The sequence below is a fragment of the Oncorhynchus kisutch genome, linkage group LG14 (assembly GCF_002021735.2).
Source record: "Oncorhynchus kisutch isolate 150728-3 linkage group LG14, Okis_V2, whole genome shotgun sequence".
Classification (NCBI taxonomy): domain Eukaryota; kingdom Metazoa; phylum Chordata; class Actinopteri; order Salmoniformes; family Salmonidae; genus Oncorhynchus; species Oncorhynchus kisutch.
The window spans coordinates 18112766-18134165 of NC_034187.2; the positions used below are offsets into that span (position 1 = coordinate 18112766).

At 45.2% G+C, this 21400-nt stretch overlaps 1 protein-coding gene across 1 annotated transcript in view; it reads left to right on the forward strand.

The window, feature by feature from the left end:
• LOC109904577 (serine/threonine-protein kinase D1) overlaps positions 1–21157 on the forward strand; it is a 49678-nt gene extending 28521 nt beyond the window's left edge. Inside the window, exons 5-19 of the mRNA XM_031787957.1 lie at positions 480–503; positions 756–960; positions 2178–2255; positions 2667–2859; positions 5797–5920; positions 6292–6369; positions 6659–6947; positions 7256–7308; positions 7896–7968; positions 8276–8382; positions 8646–8807; positions 9473–9571; positions 11340–11607; positions 13196–13281; positions 20000–21157. Of these exons, the coding sequence (XP_031643817.1) occupies positions 480–503; positions 756–960; positions 2178–2255; positions 2667–2859; positions 5797–5920; positions 6292–6369; positions 6659–6947; positions 7256–7308; positions 7896–7968; positions 8276–8382; positions 8646–8807; positions 9473–9571; positions 11340–11607; positions 13196–13281; positions 20000–20233 (2073 nt within the window). The 3' untranslated portion in view covers positions 20234–21157. The remainder of the gene's footprint in view (positions 1–479; positions 504–755; positions 961–2177; positions 2256–2666; positions 2860–5796; positions 5921–6291; positions 6370–6658; positions 6948–7255; positions 7309–7895; positions 7969–8275; positions 8383–8645; positions 8808–9472; positions 9572–11339; positions 11608–13195; positions 13282–19999) is intronic.
• The last annotated feature ends 243 nt before the right edge of the window (positions 21158–21400 follow it).

Genomic DNA, 21400 nt, shown 5'->3' on the forward strand with positions numbered 1-21400 from the left:
GTGAGTTTACCCCTGGTTACTGGTGAGTTTACCCTGGTTACTGGTGAGTTTACCCTGCTTACTGTGGGTCATCATGAAGAGCTACACACACACATGTGCATGCTCACACGGGCATGGATGGACGCACGGACCCAGGCACACACACACACACACACACACACACACACAGACGCAGGCACACACAGACGCAGGCACACACACACACACACCATAGATTACTACAGTACATGCCTACACATTCCCAACCTCTCAATGGCAAATTGTTGAATTATGATGAGTAGCATGTTCCTAATATAAAGGACCTGATGTGATTATGAAGGCCTTTGTGGCTGGTTGTTTTCATTATGAATTCTGTTGGAGCAGGTCTTTACTCCAGCAGCAGTCAGGCATGTGTGTGAATATTGTTATGGTTTAACTCTGATCTCTCTCTTCACCTCCTCCCTGTGTGTGTCCCTGTTCTCTCCTCGCTGCATGCTCAGTCTCCTGTCAGTCCCGGCATGGAGGTAGGTACCCCAACACCCTGCCCTCACGTATTGCAGTATCAATACGCCTATTATCACCAGAAGCACATCGCTGTTTCCCTGTTTTTTTTGTGTCATATGCCAAAATAAGACGAATAAGACAAAGAAAGGAGATTGAATAATATAATTTTAGCTTAGGTTGTTGTTGCTTGTGATCTGTTACCTACCATGTGCCTTGCTCTGAGTGGGGCATCAGAGCAACACTGACTAGTCTACCCTGCTTACCCTCCACAGCAGAAGACACAGACAGACTTCTTTTCTGGCAGAGAGAGAAGGTCCTCTTCCTACATCGGCCGGCCTATAGAGTTAGACAAAATCCTCCTGTCCAAAGTTAAGGTGCCTCACACCCTCGTCATCCACTCCTACACACGCCCCACCGTCTGCCAGCACTGCAAGAAGCTACTCAAGGGCCTGTTCCGTCAAGGCCTGCAATGCAAAGGTACCGTGAGAGATAATGAGAGGTTACCAGTGGTTGGTCGGAGGAGGAGGTGGGGATGATAGTGAGTCACACAGTACATACTGTAATACTGTGTGACTCACCTGTGGGCTTTCGCCAGCTCAATATTATTATGGTATTATTTTTGGAAATCTCAAGACTCTGTTGTCACAGAGTTGGCAAAGCTAACAGATGGCAGTTGTTTCTACCTCAAGCTTTCTTTGTGACATCTTAAATAACTATTGTGGCCTGATTAATAGATAGCCCTGTAACTTTATAATTACATGGTAATTGCAAATGCAGAAACAGTGTTGTGACTACCATAGACGTCATATAATTCACAGATGTACTGTAACTCTATGGTTACTACAGTGTACACAAGAATATGTCAATCGTTATTGAAATATGTTGGTAACCCATTGTATACAAGTGATAACGCCCTCAACGCTGGTGTTTGGGGTAAATATTGGAACGGTTGGCCGGCCCTCGACTTAGTCTCGGATGTAACACACTAGGCGTAGTGGGTGCGGAGTCAGGTGCAGGAGGCAGAGAGTTCAGAATAGCACTTTATTACACACAGGGAAAAATAGTACTCTCCACGAAACTGGGCGTAATAAAACAAATGCCCAAAACAGGTAACTAAACAACACGCACTACCACACATCACACAGTGGGAAAAAGAACCAAGCCCGCACAAAGAGCAAGCGGGCCTACCGGCTTAAATAGCCCAACTCAAAATGTAAACAAGAAACAGGTGAAACAAATCAGACAAAACCAACAGAAAATGGAAAAGGGATCGGTGGCAGTTAGTAGGCCGGTGACGACGACCGCCTAGCGCCACCCGAACAGGAAGAGGGGCCACCTTCGTTAGGAGTCGTGACATCGGGCTTAACAACACCCGTTCCAATAGTATATCCTCTAAACACCGGCTTCTCGGACATTGTCACTTCAATAGAGTTGTACTTTATATATTCAGCAGAACAGAGTGTGATAGTATCGTGTGTGATACGGTTCATTAGGTACTCTAGCAGACAGATGAGGGTCTGTTTGTACTCACAGTGCTATTAGACAGGTTTAATATGGACAGGCCATCTCTCTCTTTCTCTCTCTTTCTCCTTTCTCTCTCTCTCTCTCTCTCTCGCTCTCTCTCTCTCTCTCATTTCTCTATCTTTCTCCTTCCCATCTTACACACTCTCTCTGTTTCTCTCTCACGGTTACAGATTGCAAATTCAACTGTCATAAACGATGTGCGCCCAAAGTGCCAAACAACTGCCTTGGAGAAGTGTCTAAAACTGAAGGCAAGTTTCACTTTAGATAGTCATTTGCTTTAAGTGTGGCAGATTTTTCCTAGTAAGTGGTGGTCCATCTCATGTAGTTTCCAAGAAATGTCACAGGATTTCTTTCAATTCTGCAACATTTACTTCAGTTATGAGAGACTGTAGGAAGAGAATCATATATAGGACACCAGCTGAATTCTTGGAAGTACCAGAATATTCCTTGAAATATCAACAGAATTATGACTGTGAAATGATGTCACTGTTTTATTTAAAAATCTCTCCCACACTACCACTCTGATATTCTTTGTATTTTCTGCTTTTCGTTCCTTATTTCTTCTTTTAAAAAACAGGGTTTCTCTGTCATACTTCATTTTCTACTATTCTCTTTGTCTACACCTTGTGTGTTTCCAACTGTTGCTCCTCCTCCTCCAGATCTGCTGAGCTCAGGGGCGGAGTCTGATGTGGGGATGGGGGAGGGTTGTGACGACCACGACAGTGACATGAACAGTGGTCTGATGGATGACATGGAGGAGGCCATAGTGCCTGACTCGGGCCTGCTGGAGGCTGGCCATGGGGAAATGGGAGACCTCCATGACCCAGAGGATGACTGCAACAGGGCTATAAGGTGATTGACTGGGCCTGGGACTAGGACAGGGGGACCCCCAATGGCTATGGCTGTGGATATGTACAGTAGTCATAGGTCCTGTTAAAATATCCATTCTAGCATACTGCTTAGAATGAAGCAATTTACCATGGCTCAAGCCTTACCCTACCCATAATCCTAGCCCTAGCTTCATGTCCACATTCCGGTTCAACCTTAGCCTTAACCACAACCCTAACCCTAGCTTCATGTCCACATTCCGGTTCAACCCTTAGCCTTAACCACAACCCTAGCTTCATGTCCACATTCTGGTTCAACCTTAGCCTTAACCACAACCCTAACCCTAGCTTCATGTCCACATTCCGGTTCAACCCTTAGCCTTAACCACAACCCTAGCTTCATGTCCACATTCCGGTTCAACCTTAGCCTTAACCACAACCCTAACCCTAGCTTCATGTCCACATTCCGGTTCAACCCTTAGCCTTAACCACAACCCTAGCTTCATGTCCACATTCTGGTTCAACCTTAGCCTTAACCACAACCCTAACCCTAGCTTCATGTCCACATTCCGGTTCAACCCTTAGCCTTAACCACAACCCTAGCTTCATGTCCACATTCCGGTTCAACCTTAGCCTTAACCACAACCCTAACCCTAGCTTCATGTCCACATTCCGGTTCAACCCTTAGCCTTAACCACAACCCTAGCTTCATGTCCACATTCCGGTTCAACCTTAGCCTTAACCACAACCCTAACCCTAGCTTCATGTCCACATTCCGGTTCAACCCTTAGCCTTAACCACAACCCTAGCTTCATGTCCACATTCTGGTTCAACCTTAGCCTTAACCACAACCCTAACCCTAGCTTCATGTCCACATTCCGGTTCAACCCTTAGCCTTAACCACAACCCTAGCTTCATGTCCACATTCCGGTTCAACCTTAGCCTTAACCACAACCCTAACCCTAACTTCATGTCCACATTCCGGTTCAACCCTTAGCCTTAACCACAACCCTAACCCTAGCTTCATGTCCACATTCCGGTTCAACCCTTAGCCTTAACCACAACCCTAACCCTAGCTTCATGTCCACATTCCGGTTCAACCCTTAACCACAACCCTAACCCTAGCTTCATGTCCACATTCCGGTTCAACCCTTAACCTCAACCCTAACCCTAGCTTCATGTCCACATTCCGGTTCAACCCTTAGCCTCAACCCTAACCCTAACCCTAGCTTCATGTCCACATTCCGGTTCAACCCTTAGCCTTAACCACAACCCTAACCCTAGCTTCATGTCCACATTCCGGTTCAACCCTTAACCACAACCCTAACCCTAGCTTCATGTCCACATTCGGGTTCAAGCCTTAACCTCAACCCTAACCCTAGCTTCATGTCCACATTCCGGTTCAACCCTTAACCTCAACCCTAACCATAGTTTCATATCCACATCCCAGTTCTAACCTAACCCTAGCTTCCTGTCCACATTCCGGTTCAACCATTAGCCTTAACCCTAACCCTAGCTTCATGTCCACATTCCGGTTCAACCCTTAGCCTTAACCACAACCCTAGCTTCATGTCCACATTCCGGTTCAACCTTAGCCTTAACCACAACCCTAACCCTAGCTTCATGTCCACATTCCGGTTCAACCTTAGCCTTAACCACAACCCTAACCCTAGCTTCATGTCCACATTCCGGTTCAACCCTTAGCCTCAACCCTAACCCTAACCCTAGCTTCATGTCCACATTCCGGTTCAACCCTTAACCTCAACCCTAACCATAGTTTCATATCCACATCCCAGTTCTAACCTAACCCTAGCTTCCTGTCCACATTCCGGTTCAACCATTAGCCTTAACCCTAACCCTAGCTTCATGTCCACATTCCGGTTCAACCCTTAGCCTTAACCACAACCCTAGCTTCATGTCCACATTCCGGTTCAACCTTAGCCTTAACCACAACCCTAACCCTAGCTTCATGTCCACATTCCGGTTCAACCTTAGCCTTAACCACAACCCTAACCCTAGCTTCATGTCCACATTCCGGTTCAACCCTTAGCCTCAACCCTAACCCTAACCCTAGCTTCATGTCCACATTCCGGTTCAACCCTTAACCTCAACCCTAACCATAGTTTCATATCCACATCCCAGTTCTAACCTAACCCTAGCTTCATGTCCACATTCCGGTTCAACCATTAGCCTTAACCTCAACCCTAACCCTAGCTTCATGTCCACATTCCGGTTCAACCCTTAGCCTTAACCACAACCCTAACCCTAGCTTCATGTCCACATTCCGGTTCAACCCTTAGCCTTAACCACAACCCTAACCCTAGCTTCATGTCCACATTCCGGTTCAACCCTTAGCCTTAACCACAACCCTAGCTTCATGTCCACATTCCGGTTCAACCTTAGCCTTAACCACAACCCTAACCCTAGCTTCATGTCCACATTCCGGTTCAACCCTTAGCCTTAACCACAACCCTAACCCTAGCTTCATGTCCACATTCCGGTTCAACCCTTAGCCTTAACCACAACCCTAGCTTCATGTCCACATTCCGGTTCAACCTTAGCCTTAACCACAACCCTAACCCTAGCTTCATGTCCACATTCCGGTTCAACCCTTAGCCTTAACCACAACCCTAACCCTAGCTTCATGTCCACATTCCGGTTCAACCCTTAGCCTTAACCACAACCCTAACCCTAGCTTCATGTCCACATTCCGGTTCAACCCTTAGCCTTAACCCTAACCCTAACCCTAGCTTCATGTCCACATTCCGGTTCAACCCTTAGCCTTAACCACAACCCTAACCATAGTTTCATATCCACATCCCAGTTCTAACCTAACTCTAACTTCATGTCCACACCTCAGCTCAACCCTGACCCAATCCGTAACCCTAACTGAGTCCTGAAGTTGAGAAGAAAAGCATTCACACGGCCAGAGTTTTTATGTTTGACTCCCTTCATTTCAAAGCCCATCTACTAGCAACAACATCCCACTTATGCGAGTGGTCCAGTCAGTCAAAAACACCAAGAGGAAAAGTAGCAATATCATGAAGGAAGGTTGGCTAGTGCACTTCAGCAGCAAAGACACTCTGGTAAGTCTGATTATATTAATGTATTTTTATCACACCAACTAATCAATCTGCTGTAGAGTGGCAAAATTCCATGATTTCTGGAAAACCTGCACATTTTGGAAAACGTACTGAAAATTTGCAACACTAATGTTCTGCCATTTTATAGACTTCATCATCTTTTCTGTGTTTTTTTGTAATGTTTTGTGTAAGTTATTTTGTGAATGCATGTCTTTTAAATGTTAAATGTTGTTTTTATTTAGTCAAATCTGCTATGGCATAATAGATGCTGTAAGAGTAGATGGAAACCCCCATTGCCAAGAGGGGGAACCCACCAGGAAAATATGTTATGTAGTCCCAGTCTGTGCAAGGCTCTCTATCTGTTTCCACTTCAGAGGAAAAGACACTACTGGAGGCTGGACAGCAAATGCATCACCCTTTTCCAGAATGACACAGGCAGCAAATACTACAAGGTAAGAAATCAATTGAAATGTTATATATATTATTATAGGTGAAGGGTGAATGGAATCTAATAACTGAAGTTAATGGACCAAGATTGATCAGACATTGATCAGATTGAAATATCATGTTTATATTGAAATGCAAGTGCTCTAACCACTGTAAAACGACTGCTACTACAACAATCAATCAAATGTATTTCATAAAGCACTTTGTACAACAGCTGTTGTCACAAAGCACTTGACAGTAACCCGGCCTAGTCCCCAAACAGCAAAGAGCAATACTACCTCTGCTGTGTGGCAGGAAATTCCGTTGTCAGAGGTGTTGTCTCTGGACCCAGCGAAGACCTTCAACCTGCTGTCTGAGGGCTCCAACGCCCACTGCTTTGAGATCGCCACGGGCAGCCTGGTCTACTATGTAGGGGAGAACCTGGCGAGGCCGGAGGGCCCGGGGAGCATGTCGGCCCACAGCAGTATGCTGGTCAGCGGGGTCGGGCCGGATGTGGCCAGGATGTGGGAGATGGCCATCCAGCATGCCCTCATGCCCGCCATCTCTAAAGGACTGTCACACGGGTCACGTCACAGTGGCCACAGTAAGTATAAGCAGAGTTAATTGGATAAATGAACTCTTATAGAAATGAATGTAATTTTATTGAAGCAACCTTGTTTTACTCAGCACTAGGGTTGAAAAATTCTGGTAACGTTCCCAAAATCCTGCTTGGAAGATTCCTGGAATCAGGAGGGGAATAGGCAGGAAATCCTAAAGCCTCCAACCAGGATTTCTGGGAATTTGGGGAAAGTTACCAGAATTTTGTAACCCTACTTTAGCATTAGGAAGGAACACTCTCAAGGTTATAGTATGGAAGACTATTAACTCTTAACATTTCCCTTACATCAACAGAGGATGTTTCCATCAGTATTTCAGTGTCCAACTGCCAGATTCAAGAGAATGTGGTAAGTAGGATTTGGTCTCACGTTATTTGAATGACTTTGGGTATATTTTTATTTTCAGATTTAGTGACTATAATGTTGGTCATGATATATCTATATTATATATAATATTGCGGTAATAATATATTGCGGGTCATGCCTGCTCCTCCTTGCATGGTTAGATAATTTTTTAGATTTTGTAGGATTTAAAAAAATAATAGACAAAAGACAGTAGACAACTTAACATTCCACAGACATGGATCCACTAAACTAGACATGACAGTGGCTGGGACTGTCCAACCTTCAACATAAAGAAAAAAGCTGAATGCGTGGTTAGATTTCTGAGGTGACATCATCTTCTAAGTAGCTCAAATGGAGATGATTTTGATTACCCACTCAGCCGAGCAGTTGCCATAGCTACTCTCGATAATTAGTCACAGTACCACTGGTTATAATTATATTTCTGCGTAACTCTTCCAGTCGTGTATGAGATTAGTGGGTATTAAGTTGTCATGTGAGAAGAGATAAAAATGGTTGTAGACAAACCAAAAACTAAATATTTGTGACAGTATACATATTTAAACCCATTGACTGGATTTTCACACCTACAGGATATCAGCTCAGTGTATCAGATATTCCCGGATGAAGTCCTTGGATCGGGCCAATTTGGGATTGTTTATGGAGGTGATGCATTTGTACCTCCTTGTCACACTGATAACCTGGCAAAAAAAAGTGTTCACTTGATTGCACGAGGGACACAGCCTTTTATAACAATTCTCTCCTGATCTCATGCCAGAAAAATATTTGCATGACCAAGAAGGTGTTTATTATATTGTGAAATAATGCAGTACATTGTTAAAAGGTCTTCATCAGATCAATTTGAATCTTTTGAAAAAGTATTTGAGATAGTCATTCATTCAGAGAAGTAAAACCTGTTTAAACCTGTAACCTGCCATTGATTTCTCCATAATATAATGTCTCCATACTACAGGAAAGCACCGAAAAACTGGCCGGGATGTAGCAATTAAGATCATTGACAAGTTACGCTTCCCCACCAAGCAGGAGAGCCAGCTACGCAATGAGGTCGCCATCCTTCAGGTAAACACACCAGTACGCGTGGTCCTGTGTGCTCCTATGAAACACACACTATTAGAACCTTTTTCTCAGATGTTGCCAGACACACGTTATGATGAACACATGAGAGGAAAAACAACAGAACTAAAGACAAAAATAGAGATATTGTCTCAGGAGGTAAATAATTAAGTTATTATCATGACAACACAGTGGATGTTTGGAGAGCCTGTCGAGCTCTCTGCCTGCTTCATTTACAAGGCTCCTGTGTTTCTGTTTTTACTTCCTAGAACCTGCACCACCCTGGGGTAGTGAACCTGGAGTGCATGTTTGAGACGCCGGAGCGCGTCTTCGTTGTCATGGAGAAGCTCCACGGAGACATGCTGGAGATGATCCTGTCCAGTGAGAAGGGGAGGCTGCCTGAACGCATCACCAAGTTCTTCGTCTCACAGGTAACCCTGGCTGACAAGCGTTGTCGCTCGCAGACAATGGACGGATGTGCTGTAGCAGTGCCACACACCTGCTTTTACTGTGACACTCACATACTGTATAGAAACACAGTCAGTGAAGTAAAAGGTTTACAGGTATGCTTATGTATTTTTCTGATAATAATATTATAATATTGGTTTAATCACGTGTTGTTGCACTTTTCACTATGATATGCAATGTATTAGTTGCTCTTTGCTGTAGTCAAATGACCTAGTGGCCTCATGGCTGAAATGTTATTCATATTTTTAAACATGATTTGTTTTTAAACGCAGACAATCTGGTGTTTCTATGTCAAACTAATATTTTTGTTATATTTCAGACTTCTGTGATGTATATAAAGTGTAATATTAGGATGCAAACTCTCAATGTAATAGATTTCAAATCTATATCTGACATGGTACAGGTGTCTTCTTTTTTTAAAGTCCATAACCATGTTTTGAGTTGTATGCTTTAGTTTCAAAATAGATTTGTTTAAGACTACCAGTCAGTGTGGAACTGATTTAGCTCATTGCAGTAATGTTTGTCAGTATATAAATGCAAATGACCAGATTATATGAAATGTTTTAATCATCCCTAATTAAAGTAATCATTCACTGTGTACAAATCATTACTTTCACATATTTTTCAGATTCTTCAGGCTCTTCGTCATCTCCACTTCAAGAATATCGTCCACTGTGACCTCAAACCAGAGAACGTCTTACTGGCGTCCGCAGACGCTTTTCCACAAGTAAGCAAACCTACAGCTCATCCTCCAAACAAGCCAAAACAGAAACATCAATTTCACAGACATAAACAGACATTCATCTATCAGTCTACTCTAAGATAATGTGGATGATTATGGAAACTGCACGCTCAGTGTCTCTACAATGTTCTATGTCTCTTGATTTTAATGATACACTCCCAATTATGCTGCCCTTCTCTCCATAGCCATAGCCCAGTACTGCTCTGTACTGTACTATGAGTCACTGTCTTAGGCATAGCCAGGCATTGGATGGGTGTTAAACAAATTGCATTTGTGTTATTTACAACAAATATTTTCTGAAAGGGAAGAAAGAGAGTCCGTTCTTATATATCTGTATTTCATTTCTCCAAATATGCTCTGGCAACATCACTGGCGTCATTATAGTGCTGAGAACTGACATCCTCTGGCAACATCACTGGCGTCATTATAGTGCTGAGAACTGACATCCTCTGGCAACATCACTGGCGTCATTATAGTGCTGAGAACTGACATCCTCTGGCAACATCACTGGCGTCATTATAGTGCTGAGAACTGACATCCTCTGGCAACATCACTGGCGTCATTATAGTGCTGAGAACTGACATCCTCTGGCAACATCACTGGCGTCATTATAGTGCTGAGAACTGACATCCTCTGGCAACATCACTGGCGTCATTATAGTGCTGAGAACTGACATCCTCTGGCAACATCACTGGCGTCATTATAGTGCTGAGAACTGACATCCTCTGGCAACATCACTGGCGTCATTATAGTGCTGAGAACTGACATCCTCTGGCAACATCACTGCCGTCATTATAGTGCTGAGAACTGACATCCTCTGGCAACATCACTGGCGTCATTATAGTGCTGAGAACTGACATCCTCTGGCAACATCACTGGCGTCATTATAGTGCTGAGAACTGACATCCTCTGGCAACAGCACTGGCGTCATTATAGTGCTGAGAACTGACATCCTCTGGCAACATCACTGCCGTCATTATAGTGCTGAGAACTGACATCCTCTGGCAACATCACTGGCGTCATTATAGTGCTGAGAACTGACATCCTCTGGCAACATCACTGGCGTCATTATAGTGCTGAGAACTGACATCCTCTGGCAACATCACTGGCGTCATTATAGTGCTGAGAACTGACATCCTCTGCAGTCTTGCCAAAGTCTATTTTGGTAGATTTCTGTAGCTACAGTAAATCGTCTGTAGACCATATCGTGTCCATGTCGAACAGACAGTGTGATAACGTTAAGTGGCCTTTTGGGTAATCCTTGCCAGCTGATTATTATTATGTCTGTGGAACCAACTGTTTGGATGGTGAACATACAGGATGTTATGTATTAGCCTTCTCTAACAAGTCTTAGTCCAGTTACTCTAGTAGGAAACCCTTGATTACCACCACCCTTTCTCATGTTCAAGTGAATACGAGACTTGGAACTGTGGCAGTGTAATATTCACTACCACACATGACCGTGTCTCAAACGTCACTGATATTCCCAACATAGTGAGGAATCTAGTGTAATATTCACTACCACACATGACCTTGTCTCAAACGTCACTGATATTCCCAACATAGTCGGGAATCTAGTGTAATATTCACTACCACACATGACCTTGTCTCAAACGTCACTGATATTCCCAACATAGTGGGGAATCTAGTGTAATATTCACTACCACACATGACCTTGTCTCAAACGTCACTGATATTCCCAACATAGTGGGGAATCTAGTGTCATTTCAGACACATCCTATCTGTGTCTCAGGTGAAGTTGTGCGACTTTGGCTTTGCCCGAATCATTGGAGAGAAGTCTTTCCGTCGGTCAGTGGTGGGCACTCCGGCCTACCTGGCCCCTGAGGTCCTGAGGAATAAAGGCTACAACCGCTCCCTGGACATGTGGTCTGTGGGGGTCATCATCTACGTCAGCCTCAGCGGCACCTTCCCCTTCAACGAGGACGAGGACATTCACGACCAGATCCAGAATGCTGCCTTCATGTACCCACCCAACCCCTGGAAGAAGGTGTCCCAGGAAGGTGGGTGTCTGCCGAGCAGCAATGACTCATGCATTACTGTGATAACTCCTTTACTGTAAAATAATATTTGATATAGTTGTGTTGGAATGATACATCATTACTCGGAAAATCAGACTAGAATAGCCTCTTCCTGAGTCTCTGTTGGATTTTGTAATCATATAGTGAATGTTTGCTACATGGTCAGAATGCCTTTTATGATAATCTGATTTAGTAGCGGTGCGTTGGTAAAATCACTGGGGAACCCTAGCCAGAAAGAAAAGCCATATTCCAACCTATGTGTTGTGATAATTGTGTTGTTTGCTCTAGTTAACATTAGCATTCAACATCTAGCTACATATTGAACTTCCGTCCTCTCAGTCCAGGGGCACAATGTATGAATTTATGGTTGGATTCGAATCAGCATTATAATCATTGGCCAGTACTGAGAATGTTGTAAAATCACAGGCCCAAATCCCTACCTCCATCCATGGATAATTTAGGAAAGGGACAATTTTATCTAGCCACCGGAGGAACACAACACAACTAGATGCAGCAATTTAAGTTGTTTCTGTCAATTACGTATTTATTTTTATGCGATGTGATAGGAGTGAAGCAAAATCCAAACTGGCTTCCCGTGACACTTTTTTTGGTGTGTCAGGACCATTCACTGTTGTGCTCGCTCAGTTTAGCTCAAAGCTGATTGGCTATTATTTTATACTTTTTTGTCAAGGGAGGCCAAATGCTCACTGGCTTCCCTTGCATTCAATGGTACAGGGGGCAACAATGTCATACTCTTTAGGACCAGACAGAATCAGATAGATGTCATACACATACAGAAACAGAGGGACGCTGTTTCGCTCACTCAGATGCTTTCTCCGGTGAGATACATTCAGCCTCTTACAAATTGAAAAGAAATTATGAAACACAGAGACGAATGATCAATTTAAAAAATATGTTTTCACATGAATACATGCATTTACGAGGTCAGTGAGTCAGTTTTATGTTTATCTGAGGGAGTCTGCAGATTTTTTTGAATTGATTTGTGTTAGGGCCTGTCTAGCATAGGAACCTCTCTTATCACAATTTTTCTCACCTCTAGTGCTCAGTGGCTCACAAAACCACTTTGAAAGCCTACAACACATATCCTGGCCCCAACAACTATGCTGCTATTGAATTGAGCGGATGGCATGCGTCATTGTCCGAGAGATGGAAAAGGAAGGAAAGAAAGTGTGTGTGTGTGAGAGTGAGAGAGAGAGTGTGTGTGTGTGTGTTGTGTGTGAGTGAGACAGAGGGAAGAGAAAGCAACAGAGGGAGAGTGTGTGTGTGCTTGAGAGAGAGGGAGGAATAGACAGAGGGGGGAAGAGAGAGAACCAATTCTTGTTGCAGCCTATTCATGTGCATAATGCCAAGCGATCCCTGGTACTATAGAGGAGTGGCCTAAAGGTCAAGAATCCCAACTGGGACTCAGAGAACCATGACCCCTGAAATAATCTTAACATGATGTTGGCTTTGCTCATTAGCCCTTGCATGGCTCTGAAAGGGGCCTGCACCAAATCCTCTAGGTTTCCCACCATGAGTTATCCTCTGACGGCCTGCTTTGTTGTTCCAGCAATTGACCTCATTAATAACTTGCTGCAAGTCAAGATGAGGAAGCGCTACAGCGTGGACAAGTCGCTCAGCCATGCCTGGCTACAGGTAAGCTCTCCCTACTACGTACACTCCATACTGCATATATCACAAAATAGTTTTAAAAAGAAGACATTTTCGGCCTGTCTTTCAGCCATCCCTGGCTACAGATAAGCTACCCTTCCATAGCTGCGGAAAGTATTGGTGCTGAGGGTGCTGCAGCAAACCCTTGAAAAATCACAATTTAAAAATATATTCATAAAAAAATATATTAATACAAATAGTAGTATTTAGTAGTATTATCGGTCTGATATAGACCACAGGAGGTTGGTGGACCTTAATTGGGGAGGACAGGCTCGTGGCAATGGCTGAAGCGGAATGAGTGGAATGGTATCACATACATCAAACATATAGTTTCCATGTGTTTGATGCCATTCCATTTCCTCCGTTTCAGCTATTATTATGAGCCGGCATCCCCTTAGCAGCCTCCACTGATATAGATGTCTGTAATGCATGGAGAAAAAAAATCTGCATCTCCACTTAGTTGTATAATTAAGAATAGTATCTTGCAGGATTCAATAGTTGATATTGTACGAGTAGTTCCCATGCCCCTTTCTCTGCTATTGTCACTCTAATGGAATCCAGAAAGAACAAAACCCTTTCCTCAAAGATTTACATCAAAAGGTGCAAAGTTATGGGCAAACACACAAAACATCCACATCAAATTAAATCGTTTTCTTGATCAAATAGCATCACTTTTTGTGCAATATTAAATTACTATCCTTACAAACCACTTAATGTAAAGGTACGTTACTGCATTGTACATAGGCTGGTTATCTAGGTTTGGACCTGTAGAATTTCTATCACCATGATGAAAAACAATGCACAATGCAGTAATTGAGTACATTGAGACATAAGTGGTTTGTGATGTGAGAATGTGGCTCCGTTGGTATAGTGTGGCACTTGCAATGCTAGGGTTGTGGGTTCGATTCCCATGGGGGACCGAACATATGAAAATGTATCCTCACACTACTGAAAAGGAATGAATAAAAATGTTCAGTTTTCACGTAGAAAGAAGTTGCATTTGCGAAGTATTTCAAGAAACTGGATAACATGCAGTACCTGTCAAAAGTTTGGACACAACTAACCATTCAAGGGTTTTTCTTTATTTTTACTATTTTCTACGTTATAGAATAATAGTGAAGACATCAACATTATGAAATAACACATATGGAGTCATGTAGTAACCAAAAAAGTCGTATACAAATAAAAAATATATTGTATATTTGAGATTCTTCAAATAGCCACCCTTTGCCTTGATGACATCTTTGCACACTCTTGGCATTCTCTCAACCAGCATCACCTGGAATGCTTTTCCAACAGTCTTGAAGAAGTTGGCTGCTTTTCCGTCCGTCTGTGGTCCAACTCATCCCAAAACATCTCAATTGGGTTGAGTCTGGGTGATTGTGGAGGCCAGGTCATCTGATGCAACACTCCATCACTCTCCTTCTTGGTCAAATAGCTCTTACACAGCCAGAATGTTGTGGTAGCCATGCTGGTTAAGTGTGTCTTGAATTCTAAATAAATCACTGACAGTGTCACCAGCAAAGTACCCCCAAACCATCACACCTCCTCCTCCATGCTTCACGGTGAAACCACAAAGACATCTCTCTCACAAAGACATGGCGGTTGGAACCAAAAATCTCAAATTTGAACTCATCAGACCAAAGGTCAGATTTCCACCGCTCTAATGTCCATTGCTCATGTTTCTTTGTTTTTTCTTGTGTCTCTCCTTCTTATTGGTGTCCTTTAGTAGTGGTTTCTTTGCAGAAATTCGACCACGAAGGCTTGATTCATGTAGACTCCTCTGAACAGTTGATGCTGAGATGTGTCTGTTACTTGAACACTGTGAAGCATTTATTTGGGTTGCAATCTGAGGTGCAGTTAACTCTATTGAACTTATCCTCTGCAGCAGAGGTAACTCTGGGCCTTCCTTTCCTGTGGCGGTCCTCGTGAGAGCCAGTTTCATCATAGCGCTTGATGGTTTTTGAGACTGCACTGGAAAGAAACTTTCCTCCTCAATTTTCCTCATTGACTGACTTTCATGTCTTAAACTAATGTTGGACTGTCGTTTCTCTTTACTTATTTGAGCTGTTCTTGCCATAATATGGACTTGGTCTTTTACCAAATAGGGCTATCTGAATACCTACCCTACCTTCTCACAACACAACTGATTGGCTCAAAGGCATTAAGAAGGAAAGAAATTCCACAAGTTAACAAGGCACACCCGTTAATTGAAATGCATTCCAGGTGACTACCTCATGAAGCTGGTTGAGAGAATGCAAAGGGTGGCTACTTTGTAGAATCTCAAATATTACATATGTTTTCAATTTCATTTGTTTTTGTTTGAATTTTACCCCTTTTTCTCCCCAATTTCGTGGTATCCAATTGTTTTTAGTAGCTACTATCTTGTCTCATCGCTACATCTCCCGTACAGGCTCGGGAGAGACGAAGGTTGAAAGTCATGCGTCCTCCGATACACAACCCAACCAAGCCGCACTGCTTCTTAACACAGCGCGCATCCAACCCGGAAGCCAGCCTACCGGCCAAGCCAATTGTGCATCGCCCCACAGACCTCCCGGTCGAGGCCGGTTACGACAGAGCCTGGGCGCGAACCCAGAGTCACTAATGGCACAGCTGGCGCTGCAGTACAGCGCCCTTAACCACTGCGCCACCCGGGAGGCTTGTTTTCATTTGTTAAACACTTTTTTGGTTACTACATGATTCCGTATGGGTTGTTTCATACTTTTGATCTCTTCACTATTATTCTACAATGTAGAAAATAGTAAAAATAAAGAAAAACCCTTGAATAAGTAGGTGTCCAAACTTTTGACTGGTATTGTATATCAAGCAAGTATTTTTATATTCCACAAGTATTATCAGATCAACTGTTTTGTTCAGATAATCATCAGACTCAAGTTAGAAATTATGGTAAACAGTAATACAAAAAATCACAAAAGTAGTGCACTGGGCCTTTACTAGTACAGTATGTCTACAATGTGGGGGGGGAAAACTCCTTTAAATTAGAGATTTAACAGACAATGTAACAGATCAAATAAATAAAATGGTACTGTACATATCACAAAGGAGCAAGAAGACTTATTGTATTTGGATAAGTTTGTCAGCCATCCATGGCTACAGTAAGTATTTTATATAATTTTTTCATTTTTCTTTTTTAACCCTGTTTTCTCCCCAATTTCATGGTATCCAACTGGTAGTTACAGTCTTGTCTCCTTGCTGCAATAAGCCGCACTGCTTCTTGACACAATGCCCACTTAACCCAGAAGCCAGCCACACCAATGTGTCCGAGGAAACACCGTGCTCCTGGCGATCGTGTCAGTGTGCACAGCGCCCTGGCCGCCACAGGAGTCGCTAGTGTACGATGGGACAAGGACATCCCTGCCTGCCAAACCTTCCCCTAATCCGGATGACACTGGGCCAATTGTGCGCCGCCCGATGCGGCTCCCGGTCGTGGCCGGCTGCGACAGAGCCTGGACTCAAACCCAGAATATCTAGTGGCACAGCTAGCACTGCGTTGCAGTGCCTTAGACCACTGCGCCACTCGGGAGGCCGGCACAGTAAGTCTGTCAGCCATCTATGGCTACACTAAGTCTGTCAGACCCCCCTGGCTACACTAAGTCTCTCAGACCCCCCATGGCTACACTAAGTCTGTCAGACCCCCCATGGCTACACTAAGTCTGTCAGACCCCCCATGGCTACACTAAGTCTGTCAGAACCCCTGGCTACACTAAGTCTGTCAGACCCCCCTGGCTACACTAAGTCTGTCAGACCCCCCATGGCTACACTAAGTCTGTCAGACCCCCCATGGCTACACTAAGTCTGCCAGACCACCCATGGCTACACTAAGTCTGTCAGACCCCCCCTGACTACACTAAGTCTGTCAGATCCCCCTGGCTACACTAAGTCTGTCAGACCCCCCTGGCTACGGTAAGTCTGTCAGATCCCCCTGGCTACACTAAGTCTGTCCGACCCCCCATGGCTACACTAAGTCTGTCAGATCCCCCTGGCTACACTAAGTCTGTCAGACCCCCCTGGCTATGGTAAGTCTGTCAGACACTCCTGGCTACACTAAGTCTGTCAGATACCTCTGGCTACACTAAGTCTGTCAGACCCCCCTGGCTACACTAAGTCTGTCAGACCCCCCATGGCTACACTAAGTCTGTCAGACCCCCCACGGCTACACTAAGTCTGTCAGACCCCCCATGGCTACACTAAGTCTGTCAGAACCCCTGGCTACACTAAGTCTGCCAGACCCCCCATGGCTACACTAAGTCTGTCAGACCCCCCCTGACTACACTAAGTCTGTCAGATCCCCCTGGCTACACTAAGTCTGTCAGATCCCCCTGGCTACACTAAGTCTGTCAGATCCCCCTGGCTACACTAAGTCTGTCAGATCCCCCTGGCTACACTAAGTCTGTCAGACCCCCCATGGCTACACTAAGTCTGTCCGACCCCCCCATGGCTACACTAAGTCTGTCAGATCCCCCTGGCTACACTAAGTCTGTCAGACCCCCCTGGCTATGGTAAGTCTGTCAGACACTCCTGGCTACACTAAGTCTGTCAGATCCCCCTGGCTACACTAAGTCTGTCAGACCCCCCATGGCTACACTAAGTCAGCCAGACCCCCCTGGCTACACTAAGTCTGTCAGACCCCCCTGGCTATACTAAGTCTGTCAGACACTCCTGGCTACGGTAAGTCTGTCAGACCCCCCTGGCTACGGTAAGTCTGTCAGACCCCCCTGGCTACGGTAAGTCTGCCAGACCCCCCAGGCTACACTAAGTCTGTCAGACCCCCCAGGCTACACTAAGTCTGTCAGATCCCCCTGGCTACACTAAGTCTGTCAGACCCCCCTGGCTACACTAAGTCTGTCAGACCCCCCTGGCTACACTAAGTCTGTCAGACCCCCCTGGCTACACTAAGTCTGTCAGATCCCCCTGGCTACACTAAGTCTGTCAGATCCCCCTGGCTACACTAAGTCTGTCAGAACCCCTGGCTACACTAAGTCTGTCAGAACCCCTGGCTACACTAAGTCTGTCAGACCCCCCATGGCTACACTAAGTCTGTCAGACCCCCCCTGGCTACACTAAGTCTGTCAGACCCCCCCTGGCTACACTAAGTCTGTCAGATCACCTTGGCTACACTAAGTCTGTCAGATCCCCCTGGCTACACTAAGTCTGTCAGATCCCCATGGCTACACTAAGTCTGTCAGACCCCCCTGGCTACGGTAAGTCTGTCAGATCCCCCTGGCTACACTAAGTCTGTCAGATCCCCCTGGCTACACTAAGTCTGTCAGATCCCCATGGCTACACTAAGTCTGTCAGACCCCCCTGGCTACGGTAAGTCTGTCAGATCCCCCTGGCTACACTAAGTCTGTCAGATCCCCCTGGCTACACTAAGTCTGTCAGACCCCCCTGGCTACACTAAGTCTGTCCGACCCCCCATGGCTACACTAAGTCTGTCAGATCCCCCTGGCTATGGTAAGTCTGTCAGACACTCCTGGCTACACTAAGTCTGTCAGACCCCCCTGGCTACACTAAGTCTGCCAGATCCCCCTGGCTACACTAAGTCTGTCAGAACCCCTGGCTACACTAAGTCTGTCAGACCCCCCATGGCTACACTAAGTCTGTCAGACCCCCCCTGGCTACACTAAGTCTGTCAGACCCCCCCTGGCTACACTAAGTCTGTCAGATCACCTTGGCTACACTAAGTCTGTCAGATCCCCCTGGCTACACTAAGTCTGTCAGATCCCCATGGCTACACTAAGTCTGTCAGACCCCCCTGGCTACGGTAAGTCTGTCAGATCCCCCTGGCTACACTAAGTCTGTCAGATCCCCCTGGCTACACTAAGTCTGTCAGATCCCCATGGCTACACTAAGTCTGTCAGACCCCCCTGGCTACGGTAAGTCTGTCAGATCCCCCTGGCTACACTAAGTCTGTCAGATCCCCCTGGCTACACTAAGTCTGTCAGACCCCCCATGGCTACACTAAGTCTGTCCGACCCCCCATGGCTACACTAAGTCTGTCAGATCCCCCTGGCTATGGTAAGTCTGTCAGACACTCCTGGCTACACTAAGTCTGTCAGACCCCCCTGGCTACACTAAGTCTGCCAGATCCCCCTGGCTACACTAAGTCTGTCAGACCCCCCTGGCTACGGTAAGTCTGTCAGACACTCCTGGCTACACTAAGTCTGTCAGACCCCCCTGGCTACGGTAAGTCTGTCAGACCCCCCTGGCTACGGTAAGTCTGTCAGACCCCCCTGGCTACGGTAAGTCTGTCAGACCCCCCAGGCTACACTAAGTCTGTCAGACCCCCCTGGCTACGGTAAGTCTGTCAGACCCCCCAGGCTACACTAAGTCTGTCAGATCCCCCTGGCTACACTAAGTCTGTCAGATCCTCCTGGCTACACTAAGTCTGTCAGACCCCCCTGGCTACACTAAGTCTGTCAGACCCCCCTGGCTACACTAAGTCTGTCAGATCCCCCTGGCTACACTAAGTCTGTCAGATCCCCCTGGCTACACTAAGTCTCTCAGACACTCCTGGATACAGGTAAGCCCTACAGCAAGAGAAATGAGTGACATGAGTTTGTCATCCAACAGCCGCAAAAAATCCTACAAATTTTTCTTTTTTTGACACAATCAAAAGAATACAATTGAAACCTTAGGCTAATGCTAACTACTGTGTCCCTGCTAATGATGTCCTTCTCAGGACTACCAAATGTGGCTGGACCTACGTGGCCTAGAATGGAAGATGCACGAGCGCTACGTCACGCATGAGAGCGATGACACCCGCTGGGAACGCCACGCTGAGCAGCACGGCCTGACGTACCCCGCCCACCTCGTCAACCCACACGCCGACGTCAGCGAAGGGGTGGAGCCTGACCCCGAGTCGGAGGAGGTGGACTCCATGGCGGCCCTCAGCGACAGAGTCAGCGTGATGTGAATACTGTAAATGCAGGGATACTGTCCCCTTAAGAGTCAACGTGCTGTAGTACTGCACACTGCTGCCTCTGCCCCCTTAAGAGCCGTCTCACTCCCTCCACAACACAACACACCACAGCACAACTAACTGACTGACTGACTGAGTCCTCCATTCCCAGCCAGCAGCTAGGGGCTCGATATCCAAACTCTGCCTTTAAACTAACTGCCTAACTAACAAATAATCCAATTTCTAATTGTCTGTATATGAGTCAATCAGGTGTATTGCCTCCCTGCCTCATGAAAGACAATCTAACTACTTATACTGTAAAACTCTGGGTGTGAAGGATCATCCAGGTGTACTGTATGTTAAGTCAACAGCAGCAAACAATCCCCCCCAAAAAGCCAGCTAAACGATTTAGTCAAAACCAAAATGAGATGTGTTTCACTGTGATTGGGTGCGACCCAACGAGACAGCTCAGGACTAACCTTAGAGGTATTAAGAGTGAGAACTGATACTATTATTACTCAAGTTTTATCTCACTCTTGAATGTACCTTTATATGATGACATGATAAGAATTCACAGAAAACCAGTATAGCCAGAAATGGTGGAAAGACAAAGACAGAGAGGGAGATAGAGAGCGGACGCTGTCGGCTTCAAGAGTGTGGAGGCAAAATCCTGAGGCCTGGATACAGAGAAACAGTGAATGTAGAATACCTGTAAGCATTTGTTCTCATCATGAGCTAGCTGCTTTTCTAGTCTATAGTGTTGAAATGTGTTCATGATGTGATGCTGAATGTTGCGTATGTGGCTACTGTACAGTATGTTTGTGCTCTTTGCGCGATTGCAACCAGCCTTTAATGCATTTTTGCCTGCAGGGAATACATTATTTTCTCTGGCTACACATTTAAATAAATATATTTCAAAGCTGATATGTAAGTCTTTAATACCATGGATTTATTACATGATTTGTGAGTTTGCTTTACACATACACCCCAATGCCTCATGCCTTATATTTTGACCTACATTTGAGTACACTCGCAACAGGAGTTATTGAGAACATATGTTTACAAATTGCAAGTTATTTTAAACATGGCACCCATACTCATGCTGCATCTTCATCCATAGTTTAGGGGGACTGCATGAAGAATGAGCATGGAGAATCAGGGAGAAAGATGAGGGGAAAAGAG